Source organism: Mus pahari, chromosome 13, assembly GCF_900095145.1.
Source record: "Mus pahari chromosome 13, PAHARI_EIJ_v1.1, whole genome shotgun sequence".
Classification (NCBI taxonomy): Eukaryota; Metazoa; Chordata; class Mammalia; order Rodentia; family Muridae; genus Mus; species Mus pahari.
Genome location: NC_034602.1, coordinates 23,583,188 through 23,600,930, shown reverse-complemented (window position 1 = coordinate 23,600,930; position 17,743 = coordinate 23,583,188). Strand labels below are relative to the sequence as shown.

General features: G+C 45.8%; 1 protein-coding gene across 4 annotated transcripts in view; it reads right to left on the bottom strand.

Moving 5' to 3' along the window:
• Positions 1–17,743, bottom strand: part of LOC110330221 (up-regulator of cell proliferation) — a 43,974-nt gene that overhangs the window by 12,380 nt on the left and 13,851 nt on the right. For 2 of the 4 annotated variants that reach the window (XM_021210208.1, XM_029544980.1), the window contains exon 1: positions 12,643–12,716. The exons of 1 other annotated variant lie outside the window; for it this stretch is intronic. In XM_021210208.1, the coding sequence (XP_021065867.1) occupies positions 12,643–12,656 (14 nt within the window). In that variant the 5' untranslated portion in view covers positions 12,657–12,716. Of the gene's footprint in view, positions 1–550; positions 622–12,642; positions 12,717–17,743 lie in introns of those variants that run through there. One more of the 4 variants, XM_029544981.1, reaches the window with a different exon arrangement.

Below are 17,743 nucleotides of genomic sequence, written 5' to 3'. Positions count from 1 at the left end.
GCCAGTCAATGGTAACATAGAGGACAGCAAGAGCAGGGGATCGACAAACACCGTCTCAAAAGCAGGGCAGAAGGAGATAGCAACTCCTAAACAGCTGTCTTTGACCTCCACATTGCACTGTGGCATAAGAATGCCTGTATACACACACACACACACACACACACACACACAAATTTGAGTGCATACATGCACACACATACACACACATGTGTGCACAGATAAATACAAGTGCACATGTGCATGCACACCCATGTAAATACACATGCTTTTGCTTGTGTGCGCACACACACACACACACACACACACACATTTTTTTTAATGGAGAGCAAGCAAGCCTGAGGGTGAAGGTTCTAACTGGAAGATGAACACCCAAATATTGAGCAAAATTTATAAAACTTGCAGGGGTACTGGGGTAAACTGTGACCTCTGCATACATACCCATGCATCACATGCCTAAGTCTATCTATGTCTGTACATACATCTATTTCCTGTGTTTGCTGAAGGAGACAGAAAGCAAGACGGAGTAGTAAGCAATGTGAACACCCCATACCTTTACACCTTCATCGTCAGTCCATGTTAAGAGAACTAAGGACTCCTTGGAGATGCTGGCTACCACCAGGACTGGGAGGGAGAGAAGAGAGACTTGAGCGTGTGAATGGGAAACTCTCTGCAAAGTTTCGGAGAATGTCTCTGCATTCACGGAGCAGCTCAAGGGACTCCCACTGCCCAAAGCTGGGATAACTTGACCAGGAAATAATAAAATAAAATATGGAAATTAAAAACCACTGAGAGCTGGAGAGGTGGCTCAGCGGTTATGAGCACGTGTTGCTCTTGCAGAACCTGGATTCTATTCCCAACAATCACGTGGTGGTGTACAACTATCCACATCTCCAATTCCTGGGGCTCCACTGACCCAAGACACATACATGGTGCACATAATACACACATACAGGCAAAACACTGCTATGTATAAATAAATCTCAAAAGGAAAACAGCCCAGGAAACAGAGGCAGACAGATGGCTGAGCTCACCTGGGCCTGCAGTGAGACTGTCTCAAAGCAACAACAAGAAACAAACACTGAAAAACAAAATTAATTTGTCCATATAGGTAATAAGTAGCTCAATAAACAGTCATTCGGGTAATAAAAGCACTCACTCACAACAGAACACAGGTGCAGGCGTTACAACATTAACAGTGCCACCAGGCCAAACATAATGGCTTATACCTTAAATCCCAGCACTCAGGAGGCAGAGACAAGCAGAGCTCTGAGTTCGAGGTCACCCTGGTCTACAGAGTGAGTTCCAGGGCACCCAGGGCTACATAGAGAAACCCTGTCTCGAAAACAACCAAACAACCAAACAACCAAACAAGGAGAGCAGCATCTCTCCACTGTACTTCCTCAGTCTCCAGTCTCCCTAGGAAGTGGCAGGGAGGAAAACCCAGCAGCAGCTAACAACACACCTCAAGCCACACTTCCAGAGTTGACCCAAACTAATGTTAATAACGAAGTCAGACCTTGGTGTGTACCTACAGTGTCTCCAATGGAGGACCTCGTAACCCACAGCGGGCAATCTCAACTCACTGAAGACAAGTGACCCTCTGTCGGAGGGTGAGAAGTAAAGCATCTCAAATGTACACGCCAGAGACAAAGGAGACATCCTGAAAACCACACACAGCAGCCGATCCTAGATTGTATCCTGAAGAACAAATTTTGGGGTGAAATGAAAATGAAATGTAGGTCCAGTCAGTGCTGTGGTTATATAACAAGAGTATCTTGTTTCTTAGGAAACAGATACTGAAGGGCTTAAGGGGAAAGTACCAGGAAGCAAGCCGCTACTCTCCCTACACACGGAATGCACTTGGCATCCCAGATGTCACTGCAACGAAAGCCTAAAACCAACACAATGGTATCTGGAGGAGGGGTGCTGGAAGGTGGTCAGAAAAACTCCCAAGAATGGGTTTACTGAACAACACAAGAGGCCTGAGCTAGTAGGAGAGGCTAGCTGGTGGTGTGGCTCAGTGGTATTGTATGTGCATGGCACATGCAGGGCCCTGGTTTGAGACCCTGTCTCAGAGGGGAAAAGGACTAGAGTTAGCTGACTGTAAGTAGGTCCGTGAGATGGCTCAGCAAGTTAAGGTACCTGCAGCCAAGCCTGGCAACCTGAGGTCAGTCCTTCATGATGGAAGGAGAAAAATAAGTTGTCTCCTGACTGCCACATGCTTACATGCACACAGGTGTACACACAAGTGCACTCTCACTCATGCGCATGCACACACATATACACTAAATAAATAAAATATAAAGGAACTGTGTCTGGTTAAACATAGTTCCTCAGAACAGAAGCTGCACACCTATCTCAGAGATCCAAGAACACTGCCAGATCACAGACAGGCTAAGCCAGACAACAGGTTTCTAGAGCTCAAGACATTGGTCCAGCCACGTTCCAAGGCTGGACATGCACCCCAGGATATGTATTCTGGCTAGTAAAGACAGGACTTTGACTTCAGCCCTTTCTATTCTACGGAAGGCACAGTAAGCAAACAATAAAGGGCGTCCTCCCAACCCTGCTCATACAAAGTGTGTATGTTGGCTGGCAAGTTCTGTGTTTCATTCTTGCTTGCAAACCACATCAATGGAGATGTACAAAGCAAGACTTGGGGGTCTATCACTGCTCCTGAAATATCAGGTTCAATGAAGGCAGAGCCAGGCTTGTGGCTGGTGCCTTCTAATCTACAACCTCACTAAACACACTATGCCTTCAAACAAAAGACCGACTGTGTCACTCAGCATTCGTATGTTGAAGTCCTCACCCGATGTGATTTATACTTCGACTTGAGATCTTTAAGTAACTTAGCATCAAATAAGGCTACAAGATGAGGCCTTCATGTGACAGGACTGGTGACCTCCAAGAGGAGGGCCACTCTCCCCCTAAAGACACAGAGAAAAGGCCCTCACCAGAAACCTAATCTCTCAAACCTATCTGCTATCTCAAGGTCTGGGAGAAAATCAACAGCTATAATTGATGCCTCCAATTTATAGTGCTTTACAGCAGCTCACGTGGCCCCTAGAGCCACACTACAAGAAGCAGGGCTAGAGAAGTGTGGCAAAGATCTGCTCACATCCCCAAACATGGCTGGAACCCAAAAATCAGCTGGTTCCTTTTTAGTACATTCTATTTGTTTTTTATGAGTTTGCAAACTTTTTCAGCTTTTTGGTTCATCTTTTTTTTTCTTGTGATGCTGAGAGTTGACAAGCACAGGTGAGCCGCTCACCAACTGTAATGATCTATAGGTTACTAACTGCTATGGATAAAAACACCTGTTTTAAAGTCCCCGTCCCTTTATGCCCTATTATCCCAGAAAGTAGCAAGAAAGTCCAATGTTTCCTCTTCTCCTTTGATGCTGTGTACTCTTATCCTAAATTAAAATAATATCCCAAGAACTGTGTCCTGCCCCAAAGCCTCACTTTATGAGACAGAAACACTTAAGAACCCTGTGAATATGTGTTGTGGGTTGAACTGTGTGTGATCCTACTTGGAAACAGGAGACTTGCAGGTCTAATTAGCTAAATGAAGATGAGGTCATGGCCAGGGAAGGTGGTCCACGCCTGTAATCCAAGCTCTTGGGTACTGAGGCTGGAGGTTCGTGACTGAGTTTGACTTAAGCCAACATGAACTACCTAGTGAGCTCAAGTACACTTGAGCTAAAGAGTAAGATTTTTAACTTGGAATAAACAAAAGATGAATAAGTCATGATGTGGTAGTGGACCCTTACTCCAGGGAGCACTCTCCTTATGAAAGAGGGAAACTGGACCCACACGAAGGACAGCAACAGGTGAAGACTGCAGTGACACAGGTGTGATTCAAGAAGAGCCAGATGTCAGCAGTCCTCAACTCTGGGACTTTAAGGCCTCCAGCAGAGAGAGAACAGACATTTTGTCAGCAGTCTCCAGAGTTGTTGTACAGCAGTCTTCCTGCCAGATTCAAACCTCCTAACTCGGAAAGAAACTTCTTCAGACACAGGTTGTAAAGGAAAAACGAGGACATTCTGGGGCGAGGTGGAACACCCCATCTTTCAAAAAAACTCCCTCATGACAGAGAGTAAACAACTTAAAATAGCTTCAGGAAGCCCCTGAAACTGACTGGAGTCACTTGGCTCCTCCCTCCCAGAAGTGAACAGGAAAGACTCTGGAGGATTGAAGCTGCACGGAACAGTCTGAGAGCAGCCAGCCAGGAGCCTGGAAGAAGCAGGGAACGGCCAGCTTCCAGGAGGGATGGATGAAGTTCAGACTATCTGTTGAGTGTCCTGCAGCAGCTGTGCAGTGTGCTCAGCTTCCCAGCTTTGTGAGCGGGCACTCATGCTGGGGTGGGCTTTGGTGAGGCAGCTGTCTCTGAGTTATTTCTGCTCCTGTAACTCCTTACCCAATAAAACTCTTTGGCTCATCAAACAGGACTTGCGTGGTATCAGTGCTTGCTGTCATAGGCCTTAGGATCTGGGGTGAATAGATGGGTGTGTTGCATCTCCCCAGGAAAAATCTATCAGACAACAGCAGTAACTTGTGACACCAGTTACAAGGAACTAGCATAGTGTATGTGTGGCTCAACAGCTGTGTCACCTCATTCCTCGCAGCTTTCTAAGTGCCTGATTCTTCTCCATATAAAATCCCTGGTCACACTACCCCAGAGCCCTCCCTAATCCTGTATAAGACCTCATTTTAACTAATCAGACTTATGAGGATCCAGTTTCCAAAGTCGCATTCACAGGGGCTCCGGCTTCAACGTACCATACTGGGAGAACATTAGTCGGATTATGATTGCATCTATGCTAGGCTGGGCTGAAAGCATCCGCTGTGCCTTATTTCCTCCAAACTGAGGCTTTTCCTCCTGGATTCAGGGAAGGGGAACTCCCAAGGCTCAGAAAACCCAGCCAGTTAGAAGAGCCACAGGCCCCTCACCAAGCTACAAAAGCAATAAACTGCAGCCCCAAGATGGCTCAGTCAGTAAAGTCCCCGCCACACAAGCACTGGCGTGAAAAATGGGGACAGTAATGCACACCCATCTGTTACTCCTCATCACTGCCTAACCAGCCTCACTGGATCAAAGGGTTCCAGGTTCAGTGAGAGATCCTAATTTAATGAAATACTGTGAAAAGTGACTAAGGGGCTGAGAAATGGCTCAGAGGTTAAAAGCATGTATGCCATGGGTCCCAGCTGCATGGGGTGGCTCACAACCACCTCTAACTTCAGAACCAGAGCGCCCTGATTTGCTAGCCTCTTGGGCACTGCACTCCACTCATGCACAAACCCACTCTACCATACATAGATACATGATAAAAAATCAAAATAAAAAAGTAATTAAATGATTAAACAGACACCCACCATAGACCTCTGGTCTCCACATACATGGGCATACACGCCATACAAACAAACACCACAAGTGAGAGTAAGGGGCAACCGAGGCGGCTCCGCAGGTGAAGGTGCTTGCTGTCAAGCATGGAGACCTGGGTGCATCCCTGGGGCTCACACACTGGAAGGAGAGGCGACTTCCACAAGTTGTCCTCTGATCTCCACATGATCTCCACACCATCTCCCTGTGACATGCCCCGTACTGCCCCCACACACATGCATGCATACATACATACATACATACATACATACATACCAAACAAAAATACAAAATAAATAAGGATAAAAGCAGTAAATAACAGCTAGGATGATGTCAGGCAACGCTGCATGGGAATGTGCGGGAGCTCCAGAGATTCAGCCGCCCGGGTCAGGGTACTACGAATGCTGGTTTCCAGGTGACACAGCGGGTCACCACCCATGCTGGTTTCTGGATGACATAGCTGCTTTTGGATTACCCATGTTCCTATAATTAACCCAATAAACTTGAGTGGTCTGTCAGGTGCATGAAACTCCAGTCTTAGAGGGAAGTTAGGACTGACACAGACAGATCCCTGGTCTCAAACACTAAAGGTAAACAGTAACTGAAGAAAGGCACTCAACAACCGTGGGCTCCACAGAGCACATGCAACACACACACAGCAAATCATTTTGGATCAGGTTTGACTTTACAGCTCGGTTGGGGCTGATCTCCTTCTCTGTGGGAAGGGGAAGTGACAGCATGCTCTGCATAAGCTTGCGATGAGGATTAGTTAACTGTCCAAAGACTCAGGATGGGGCCTGACAACACATTTGTTGGCAGTGGGCCGGATCTAAATTTAAGAATACTCTCTGGCCTGGAAAGTCCCTGACTCAGAGCTCCTGGTTTGTTCCTAGGCACAGAGAGACCAAGAGTAGGTCTGATGATGAAGAACTACCCCTCAGAGCCAGAACACTCCAGCCTACAGTACCCCCACGAGATCGCCGAGTACACCCCTGTGGGGACCTCGGATTCGCAGGCCACTGCAAAGCCCAAGTGCTGAAGGCACAACCACCTATGCCCATGCAGAAGTCATGGAAGCGTCTGTGCAACAAAGGTAGGTGTGTTCCTGTCAGATTTCTCCAAAGCATGATACATCTTTTGTTTTTTCCAAGTGTGGCATGTCATTCTCTCTCATCTTTTCCCAACCCCAAATGTGTGGCCCACTCAGTTCAAGCCAGACTCTAGTAGGAGAGGCAAGCCCTTCCTATAGATACTGGGTTGAGGATCTTCCTACCTCGGGTTCCTTTTTATGTCCAGAAAATGTTAATGCAGCAGCTTTCAGCAGCTCTGGGAATTCTGGGTAGTGGGGAATTCTGGGTAGTGGGGATGTCCTATGAGCAAAAGTGGACACAAGGTCTCCAGGTGAGGTTATGAAGATCAACCGCCTGACCCGAGAGAAAGAGCCGGACAGTAAGGCTGAGAGAGGGAAGGCGGCTGGAGAGGAGAGAAGAAGACGACAGAATGAGAAAGGCATGGAGAGACGGAGCTGAAGAGAAGGATCATAGTGTAGAGCTTGCGTCCAGTCCCTCCAGTTCTAGGGACCCTATCACTCTTTCCTGACCTCCCCACGGTGCACAAGCAGGCAAACATTCATACACATAAAACAAGCTAAATACATAAATCTTTTTTAAAAACTGCCAGAGAGAAAAGACTGAAAAGGAAAGGAAGAAAGGAAAGGAGGGATGAGAAGGCCCCACTCAGGGTCCCTCCTCCCTGGCACCAGCCTGGGCTCTTATCTAGCGCTGGGGTTCCCTACCCCATCCTCATGCTCCTGCCTTTACGGGGTTTCTCTCCCAGCCCCACTCAGCCATGGCTCCTCCTCCTCTCTAACTCAGCTCCTCTCACATCTGAGTCCTTCCTCAGTGTGGGTGATGGTCACAGCCCAAACCAAGAATTGAGGAATGTGGGTTCACTTTCATGCAAGCCAAGTATTACTTGTGAAATGTGGGTGTTCAGAATTCAGAGTTACCAATTGAATCAAATGTTATCAGGTCAAATAACTGGGCTAAACATTACTGAGGAAACACTAGGGGCCAAGGACAGAAGCTGCCTACTTCTTGTTGGGGCAGCAATGGGCAAAACTATGCCATTTTCAGAATACTTGGTGGAACCAATCTTTTTTTTTTTTTTTTTTGTTTTGTTTTGTTTTGTTTTGTTTTTTTGTTTTTCGAGACAGGGTTTCTCTGTGTAGCCCTGGCTGTTCTGGAACTCACTCTGTAGACAAGACTGGCCTCGAACTCAGAAATCTAAAAAAAAAAAAGCCAACTCTTTACTTTTTTTTTTTTTTTTGGAGGGGGGGGGTTAAAGGGAGATACGGTCTCAATGTGTAGCCCTGGTTGGCCTAGAGCTCTCTATGCAGACCAAGCTGGCCTCAAACTCTCAGAGATCCACTTGCTTCTGCTTCCAGAGTAGGTAGCCTCGGCTCTACAGAAGTCCAGTTCTTTGCCTCTGCTCTCCAACTGTCTAGGGATAAAAATGGACAGCATTACCTCAGACAAAATGACCTTTTTTTGGGGGTTTTGGGGTTTTTTTTTTGTTTTGTTTTTTTTGTTTTTTTTTGTTTTTTTTCAAGACAGGGTTTCTCTGTATAGCCCTGGCTGTCCTGGAACTCACTTTGTAGACCAGGCAGGCCTTGAACTCAGAAATCTGTCTGTCTCTGCCTGTTACACTGAATACTGTAACCATGCCACAGAATTTGACATAACTGTCAAAATTTAAGTATCCATTTCTTTTGTCATAGAATTTCAAACCAGCTGTGGTGGCTCATGCCTTTAATCCCAGCAGACAGCATTGGAGAATCTGAGTTCAAGGCCAGCCTGATCTATAGAACTACATAGAGAAACCCCATCTTGAAAGAAAAACAGAAGACATTGTTGGCCAAATTAAACAATATGACCACTCTATGTACAGACAGACTAAGCGGCAGGCTTGGGTAGCATAGGCCTATATTCCTAGTTGTTCCAGAGCTGATACAGGAGGATCACAAGTTCAAGGCTAGCCTGAACCATGTAGTGAGACCCTTCTCAAAAAGAAAAAAGAAAAGTAAAAAAAAAGTCCTCAATAAGACCTACTTCAGATATAGAAGGCTAACTTAGCTTGTGTGGGTTCAATCACCAGATACCCCTCCAAAAACAAGAGGACTAAACACAAAGAGAAGTCTACAGGGTGCTCCCCAGACTCAGCTGAAGCACTGGGAGACAGGGAGATATCTCATTTCATCTGTAAGTAAGTATAACAGACTACATAAAATACACACATATACACACACGCACACACAAACACACCAGGGTTTCACTTTCCAGTTTTCAAGTTTTTGTTCCTTGTGACCAACTGCAGACTAAAAATCTAAACTGAGAAATAAAAAAATAAATAAACCCTAAGTTTCAAAGTTCATACTGTTCTCAACAGCATGAAGGTCTCCTGCCTCCCTCTGGTCCAGTCACACCCAGGACATGACTCATCCCTTTTGCTAGCATATCTGTGATGTATGTCAGCAACCTGTTAGTCACTTAAAAATCTTCCTGAGTACCGGGTCAATTGTCATAGTAACACAGCTTGTAGTCAAGTGACTCTTACTTTATTTACAAACGGCCCAAACTATTGTTACTACAGTATATTGTATGAATGTTTCATTTTTACTGCTAGTTGTTAATTTATAAATTAAACTTTATCATAGGGGTGTGTATATAAGAAAAATGTATACAAAAATTGCTAGGGGCTGGAGAGATGGCTCAGCAGTTAAGAGCACCTACTCCTCTTGCAGAAGACTGGGTTCAAGTCCCAGCACCCAGTTCTCACGGACATTCATAACACCAGTTGAGGGGATCTGAAGCCCTCTTCTGACTTCCTTAGGCACCAGACTCACATGTGTTGCACACAAAAACATGCACGCAAATCATTCATATACATAAATAAATCTAAAAAGAAAGAAGTTTAAAGATTTGCTGTATTAGCTGGCTATGGTAGTGCTTGTCTGTAACCCAAGTACTTGGGAGATAGAGGCGAGAGAATCAGGACAGCAAGGTCACCCTCAGCTGCAGTTTGAGGCTTGCCCGGTCTACATGAGACCCGGAGACCCTGTCTCAAATCCTTTGATGTCAGCCAGTTTCAGACACTTGCCAGGTGTCTTGGAAGAAACCCTCTCAAGGTAACAGGAAAAGCAGCACTGGTACTTTAGTATTTAAGAGAGATGGTCTTACAGAAAATCTGAAAGGTGTTTGTGTGCAAACCTGGCTCCCTGAGTTCTATTCCAGAGCTTCCGTAAAGGCAGAAGAATTTACTCTGTAAGGTTTTCCTTTGACTTCCACCCTACCCCAACACATACACAACCAGGGAGTCTAGGATGGCCTGTGATCCTGCTGAGAATGATAATGCTTTTGAAAATTGGATAAGTAGAGCACAGGGAGAAAGGTCAGCGATCCCAGCATTCCAGAGATCAAGGCCTGCCCGGGTGACATAGTCATACCTTGTCTTGAGCCCAACAATAGCTAGACTTTGTTTCCAGAACCACAGACACCACCCTAACACTGCATACAATATTTCAAGGAATAGAGAGACTCCTAGAAACTTACATGTGAATTGTGAATGAACAGTTAAGTCCACAGAAATAGCCATGACAATGCAGAATCTGTATTGAGATGAGCAGAGATGGACTATTTCTATTGAGGAAACCCCAACTATCAAAGAGAAGGCTGGACAGGAAGGTCTCTGTAGGTGGAGATGAGGTGGGGAGTGAGAGCAAGGCTGGCAGGCTTCTCCCTGCCTTTCCTCCGGGTAGTGGGCAAACATAAGCACTGTTAGAACCAACAGTAACATTCCAGAGTTCGCTGGGCGTGGTGGCACACGCCTTTAATCCCAGCACTCGGGAGGCAGAGGCAGGCGGATTTCTGAGTTCGAGGCCAGCCTGGTCTACAAAATGAGTTCCAGGACAGCCAGGGCTATACACAGAAACCCTGTCTCAAACAAAACAAAACAAAACAAAACAAAAATCATTCCAGAGTTCATTTTTATTTTAAGACAGGTTCTCATGTATTCCGAGCTGACGTCTTCTAAGAGGATGGTGTTGGCATCTGATCACCTGGCCTCTACTCCAGAGTGCTAGGGTTACAGCCTAGTTTATGTGGTGCTGAGGACTGAGCTAAAGTGCTTCTGGTTAGGCCACCTGTAACAGGGTAGGAGCTGCTCAAAAGGGGCCGGGTGGACAGATGGACTGTGTTGAGTCCTCTCCCTCTACGATGCTTACCAGGATTCCCCCAGAGACAGCTGTGGTGAGGCTGGCTGGAGATGCCCTTTAATGGTAGGCAAAGAGGCCATGGTCCCTGCCTTCTCTTCTGTTTATTTAGTTCAAGACACAGTGGGTTAGGGGTCATCTCTCAAACACATCTTTTCTTTCTTTGACACCATGCCTAGCACATCTGTAAGGTACTCAAAACAGGTTAAGAGTTTTTTTTCTTTCCTCTCTAGTTCTATCATAGGTCACTGACACTGCTACTTAGCAAAAAAAAACACACAAACAAACAAACAAAAAAAACCATCAAATTTAGAGACACCCCTCCCCAGAACAGCTCCTTCCATTTCTGCCATGTATTGATCTACATTTGCTCTCTAAAACACCTAATGTAGTAGTGTATGCATATCAAAGTAAGCATAGTTTTCTCCTTAAATGGAGTATACTAAAAGTTTGTTAATAGACATCCCTTAGGAAATTACAGATTACTATACATCCCAAACTAATTGGATCACTCACAACTAGAACCGCAAATATTAATACCACCTACTATATACAGACCATGGTTCAGGCATTACGCTATTCTGTTATCAGACAATACCATAATTCTGTGGGTCCAGGCACACAGAATTATTAATCCTAGGAGATCCTCCTCTAACCCCTGTCTACAAAGCAGTGTGTTTAGACACAAAATGTACTAAGATGTCTTATAAGCCTAATGGCAGCTGCCACCGACTCAAACACTGCCTTACACTTTCCTACGAGGCAGGGCAAGAATGTAGAGGGACCTTGACCCTCTGGGTCCATAGACTGGCCTGCCCAGGATGGGTCACAGTTTATTCTCCTTATGAGCTCAAAGTACTGGATACACAGCTGGCATTGAAAAAGGCCTGAATCCCAGAAGTGCCTGCTTGCCCTCGAGCCTAGAAAGGCATTAGGCAGGTGGAAATTGCCCATGATCTGGCTGGCGCCTGCAGGCCTGGATCAAGTTCAGATTGCTTCATTCACCTTCATTCAGACCACTGTACTGAGCCAAATCTCTCCCCAGCACAGCGAAGTCTGCCTTTGTGGGAGAGCTAACTTCTACATGCTTCCCCCAGAAGTCCTCCTGCACCTGTAAGTCTTCTAACTGCAATGATACAGGGTGTGGACTGCTACCAGTACTACTGGGTCTGAGACCCTCTGAATGATGGCGTACAGTCAAAAAAGATGTTTACCACCTATAGCTATGACCTTGAGACCCATTTTCCTTTCTGTGACATAAAAGCATTAGTCCAATTATGTCATTTCAGATCTCATAACCAGTAAAATCAAATCAAACGGTAGTAATGAACTGTTGAGAAAATGAGGGAAAAAATACAAACTATGTGTCACTATAATTTCCTAAGAACATTATTTGGGAGAGAGAGAACCAACACTAGGAAAGAGGTAATACCAGAACAAGTGTAGCCATCCCACAGAAGCACCCCCACCCCCACCCCAACACAGGCAGAGACTTAGATCCAGAATCCGCTTTTTCACTCTGGACAAGGGTCCAGTCCAGCTGAGGCCCCCTTGCCCTGACGTTGTGGGACACCCTGGAGATGTCCCCTAACGATAGTGAACCCAAGCATCAACTTCCAACGCAAGCAAGTCCAAACGCCAGAAACACACGTCAGGCCTGCTAAGCCGCTCTGCGGCCTCAGCCGAGCCCTAGGACCCCGAGTCCCCTCCCGCAGTTTCCCTGCTGCCCCGCTCCAGGATCCGTTTCCCCAGCCCTGACCGGCCGCTGTCCTGGCTGGTCCTGCCCGCGGCCCTGCGGGGAGACCCTGGCCCGGCTACGACAGCCCAAGGTCGGCGGGGGAGGCCGCGGGTCGTGGACAGGCACCTGGCGGGACAGAGTCAGCCGGGGTCCGGCCGAGGCCAAGGGGGCGCCGGGTCGTGATCACGCACAGCTCGGCCCGCCCCTCGCCCAACAGGCGCCCCCCGCACACCCGGAGCGCCTCACTCACCCCGGCGACGCCATGAGCGCAGCGGCCTGGGCGCTCCCGCCTCCTCCGCTGCTTGCGCGGCTGCCGCTGGGCGCCGGGGAGGGGCCTGCAGGCCGCCCCCGCCCGCTCCGCTAGGGCGTCGGGCGCCGTGGGCTGAGCTCAGTGGAGGGCAGGCGGGCGCCTGGGGCGAGGGAGAGGACGCCCTGGGCCAGAGCACTAACAACTGCAGCCACAGACCCGGCCCGCTGCCCTGAGGCTGGAACTCACCTGCGGAGCCAGACCTGCTCGGGAGCCACTGACAGCTGCCAGACCGTTTGACACCACCCTCTAGTCCCCGCATTCTGTTAATTTCTGTAAGAAATGCACTTTCCTCTACCTCTGGGGTGTAGTGTTATTGCTGTTCTTAAGGAAAACAACATCTCTCCTGCTACTAGTTCGCAGTTGGCCTCTAAGCTAGTTACCCACTTAAAAAAAAAAAAGTGTGAATATTAAGCCTTACCTTGTATTACATAGAAATAAAGAGTTTAGAACTTGTGCAGTGGGTTTCCCAGCATCACCTACAAGCTGTGAATACTTGGGCATGTAAAATTTTGAGGCTTGGTTCCAGTCCCTACCAAATTAGTTTCAAAGACAAATTATATCTTTTAAGAGAAAATACCTAATTTAAAGAAACAAACTCTGGACTAGGCAGTGCAAACCACTGCTGGTGGCATTTTTGTGTTATCACAATAAGTTGTTTTTTTCAATTAATTTTTTTTCATACAGTACATTTTGGTCATAGTCTTTACTTCCCGGATCCTCCCCACCTTCCTACCTTCGTGTTCTTTTTCCTTGTTTTTATTGAGACAGGTTCTCTGTTTAACCCTGTCCTGCCAAGAACTTGCTGTGTAGACCAGGATGGCCTTGAATTCATGGAGTTCCACCTGCCTGCTTTTTCTCCAGAGTGCTGAGATTAAAAGTGTGCACCGCCATTCGGGGCAGGGCCCAACATTAAGATAGTATTCTTTCCACCACTAAGAATATTATTAAACACCAGAGAGATTATAAAGCACCAATGAGATAACTGAACAATTTGTGCAGGGACCAGGACAGCTAGGCTGGAAACGGCTCCACCCACTTACTAGCTACAGTTGCTCAAATACAGGTGACCCAGGAGCTCTCCAGGGTCACCATTCCTCATTCTCTTCTTCTCTCTGAGGGCTACATAAATGAACACTCAGTTTAGTACAGGTTCTCTTTCAGTACTTGAATCTAGAAAGTGCTTCTGGCCATTCTTGCCCTCTTCAGGAAAACAAAAGCCAACAATTACTTGAAATGATCAGAAGATATCGAGAGAGCTACACAGGAAAGCCAACAAATGGAAAGTTCGATACAAAGTACAAATCCAGAAGAAAGGGTGAGAAGGGTTGAGGACTGGGCAGTCATAAATGGCTGGATTCGAGGCAGTAATGACCTCCACTAGAGAAGGCCCGCCCAACTAAAGCAAGTTTAAAAAACCAAAACAAACAAAACCCTAAAAGAAGGAAGCCTCTTCTGGCCAGGCTGTGGTAGTGCAGGCCTTCAGTCCCAGCCCTCAGGAAGCAGCAGCTGCAGGTGGATCTCTATGAGTATGAGGGCAGGCTGAATCAATCGGATATGCCTCCTAGCCCGGGACTGTTGGCACTACCTGTGTGTCCAGAGACTTCCCAACACTGGATCCCCCGCCCCCAGTGAATCTATAGAACCTATCTTTATGTAACTATACAAAGAGTTTCAGTGCATTTAGCTTACTTTGTTCCTCAAGGAGATTTATGTAGGTTTTGTTGCACATGTGGGCTTAATTATCACCAGCATAGTTTTTACCAAATTGTAAATTTAGGTATTTATATATACCTAAAATAACCCGCTTGAAGTCAGACCCTTGAAGGTTGAACCAACTTAACCTACTGAGTCCTGCTGAACAGGAACTGTGTCCTTGTAGCGACTTGTGTACCCATGCTAATTACCCCAAAAACCTTTTTGCAGTGTCCCACACATGGGACCAAAGGAAGCCTGTCCCCAGTTGGTTTTTTATTTGGTTGGTTGGTTTTGGTTTTTTTCGAGACAGGGTTTCTCTGTATAGCTCTGGCTGTCCTGGAGCTCACTTTGTAGACCAGGCTGGCCTCAAACTCAGAAATCCACCTGCTGCTGCCTCTGAGTGCTGGGATTAAAGGCGTGCGCCACCACGCCTGGCTCCCAATTGGTTTTTGACTGGTCAATAAAGTTACTGGTGGCTAATGACTGGGAAGGGAGACAGAGGCGGGACTTTTAGGATTCCCAGGTAGGGAAGGAGGAAGAGGAGATTCCACCAAGACCAAAGTGTAGGAGACGGACCACGCTGGAAAGGTGCAGGAGGGTGAGACAGCCTACGATGAGTAGGTGCAGGGGGAAAGCAGCCACGGGAGGGCTGCCTAGTAGGGTCCAGGGCAGCAAAGATGAAATATAGATTTAGTAAGTATTAACTCAGGAATATCGAGGGAAGTGTGTGTGTTAGCCACGTGGAGTTAGGGGGTGGCCCGGTCATTGAGCTGTTTAAGGTTATTTAAGATATAAGGCTGTGTGTGTGTCTTTCTTTCAGGAATCCAGAACATTGGGCAATAGCAGCATGCGTACCCGCCAGAAAGTATAGAGCAAATTGACAAACTACCACTTCACCTCCTCGCCTCCCTTTACTAGACACTGCTGTCTGTGAAGGTCTCAGAGACACCCCTTCCTACATAACCAATCTCCATAGTGAGGTCTAGGCTAGGCAGGCCTACACAGTGAAACCCTGTCTCAAAAAATAAGGCAAAATAGAAATAAGTAAACCAACTCATATTATCAACTTAATTTATAAATCTTTATTTTTAAATGTTACTTAACCTGCCTGGCTCTGCCTTCTTCAAAGTGCTAGGACTGAGGAATGTACAACCACTCCCAGGAGTTTTGTTTTGTTTTAAATTTTTCCTTAAAGATTTTAAAATTCATTTTTAATGAAGTGTATGTGTATTGTATGTGAGTATTTACACAAGATTGCAGGTGGTTGTGGAAACCAGAGATATTGTGTCCCCCTTTACCTGGAGTCATAGGTGGCTGGTTGAGAGCTACTGGACACAGTGCTTCAAACATGGCTTGGGTGTTCTACAGGTGAAACGAATGCTCTCAACTGCTGAGCCATCTCTTCTCTCACGCCCTCTTACTGCATTCTTAAGATTTATTATTTCTTATGCATGAGTGCTTTGCCTGCATGTATGTCTGTGTTCCTACATGAGTGCAGTGTCCACAAAGGCTAGGAGAGAGCATTAGGTCCCCTGGAACCAGAATTACAGATGGTTATAAACTGTCATGTTGGTGCCAGAAACACAACTCAAGTCTTCTAGAAGAACAGCCAGTGCTCTCGACTGCTGAGCCAGGTCCCAGACCCTTGTATTGCGTTCTTAATGATGACTATTGCCTAGACAACAGAGACACATAATGCCATTCATTGAAAACATTGTATCCCATTTTTTACATCTCATGTAGAGTAAAATGAAAAAATATTCTGATATTTGATAAAGCCAAGTATTCATTTTAATTGACAAATAGTATTATTTACAAATATATTAGTTATGTATTCCCAGTCTCATCAATATTTACAGGTTTTCTCTTTTGACATTTCATTTCACTTCAAGTCTTTATATGTAAATTGTGTCCATTTACAGTAATTTTTGAGTAAGTATAATGTCTTAAATATGGATACTGATAATATACAACTAAAAGAAATCACTTTTAAAAAACAAAGCTTTGCCTATCCCTAACCATGTGAACCCAAACTGCTGTGAAGTAAACTGCCAACATTAAGTAACTACCACCATTTTCATTTCTAGAAGTTCCATCATGTGGAACAGAAACTGATCCTTTTGACATAACTCTCATCTTTTCTTTTCTTTTTTTTTTTTTTTGGACATAACTCTCTATGCCACTTCCTCCACCCTAGAGTTCTCTTTGTTCTGCTGTAGCTATTTGAATGTTCTCTTTCTAGGGATATGTTTAATGGGATCATAACTAGTCTTTATGACCAGCTAGTCTCACTTAGCTATAATGAAATTCTTTTCAGATATCAGAACATTTCGGCTGGAAACTAGGCTCCACCAACTTATTAACTATAGTTGCCCACAATGTATTCAAGGTTTATTTTTTGCATTTTGTCTGTTCAGATTGCCAAAAACTATCAACAGACTGGGATCTAGAAACAACATGGCTAGAGCTCCAATGTCTCTGTCGTGGCTGTTTTCTGGTTAGATAGTTGAGTCTGTGTCTCTGCGTATGCATGGGAGCATCGGGAGGGAACAGGCATTCTCCATGGTGTCTTCTTGTCTTTTTCTTTTTTTCTCATGTCATCTTAGACAAGTCTTGTTTGTATGGGTGATCTGTCTGCATGTATGTAATTGTATCACATGTGTGAGATACTGTGGCAGTTAGAAGAAGGCACGGATCCCTGGCACTGGCCTTGTACAGTGTGAGGCGCTGAATGAGTACTGGGACAACCTGGGCTTGAGCAGGGTCCAGCTCCAGGTCGCTGTTGCTTTGTAGGAGCACAGTGGAGCTCAGTGGGGCGGGTCCTGATGCCGGGGCACCACTCCCTAGATTCCAATGCACAGCTTATCTCTCTCAGCACAAGCCTTGGCTCCAACACTACATTTCCCAGTGTTCTTCTTTTTACTTCTATTGTACATTGTGTGTGTCTTTTTGCCCCATTTGTACTTTTTCATTGTAGACCCACATAAGAACAATTATGAATAACTACATGATAAAGTCAATATTAGGCTGTCTTGAAATCTCTACCAAAGGGGAAAAAAATAGTTCATTACTTTTCAATTTAGCCTAAGGCATATTCTTAGGATACGGGGGTTAGGGGAACAAAACAAAAACTGCCATATTCTTTGCCAAAATATCACAAAAATGGAATGGTCTCGAGTACTTGCTCATATTGCTCCCCTCTGAAACCTCTTAAGCCAGGGCCTCCATAGTTCACACATAGTTCACATTCAGAACTACAATCTTGGGGGCTGGTGAGATGGCTCAGCGGGTAATAGCACTGACTGCTCTTCCAAAGGTCCTGAGTTCAAATCCCAGCAACCACATG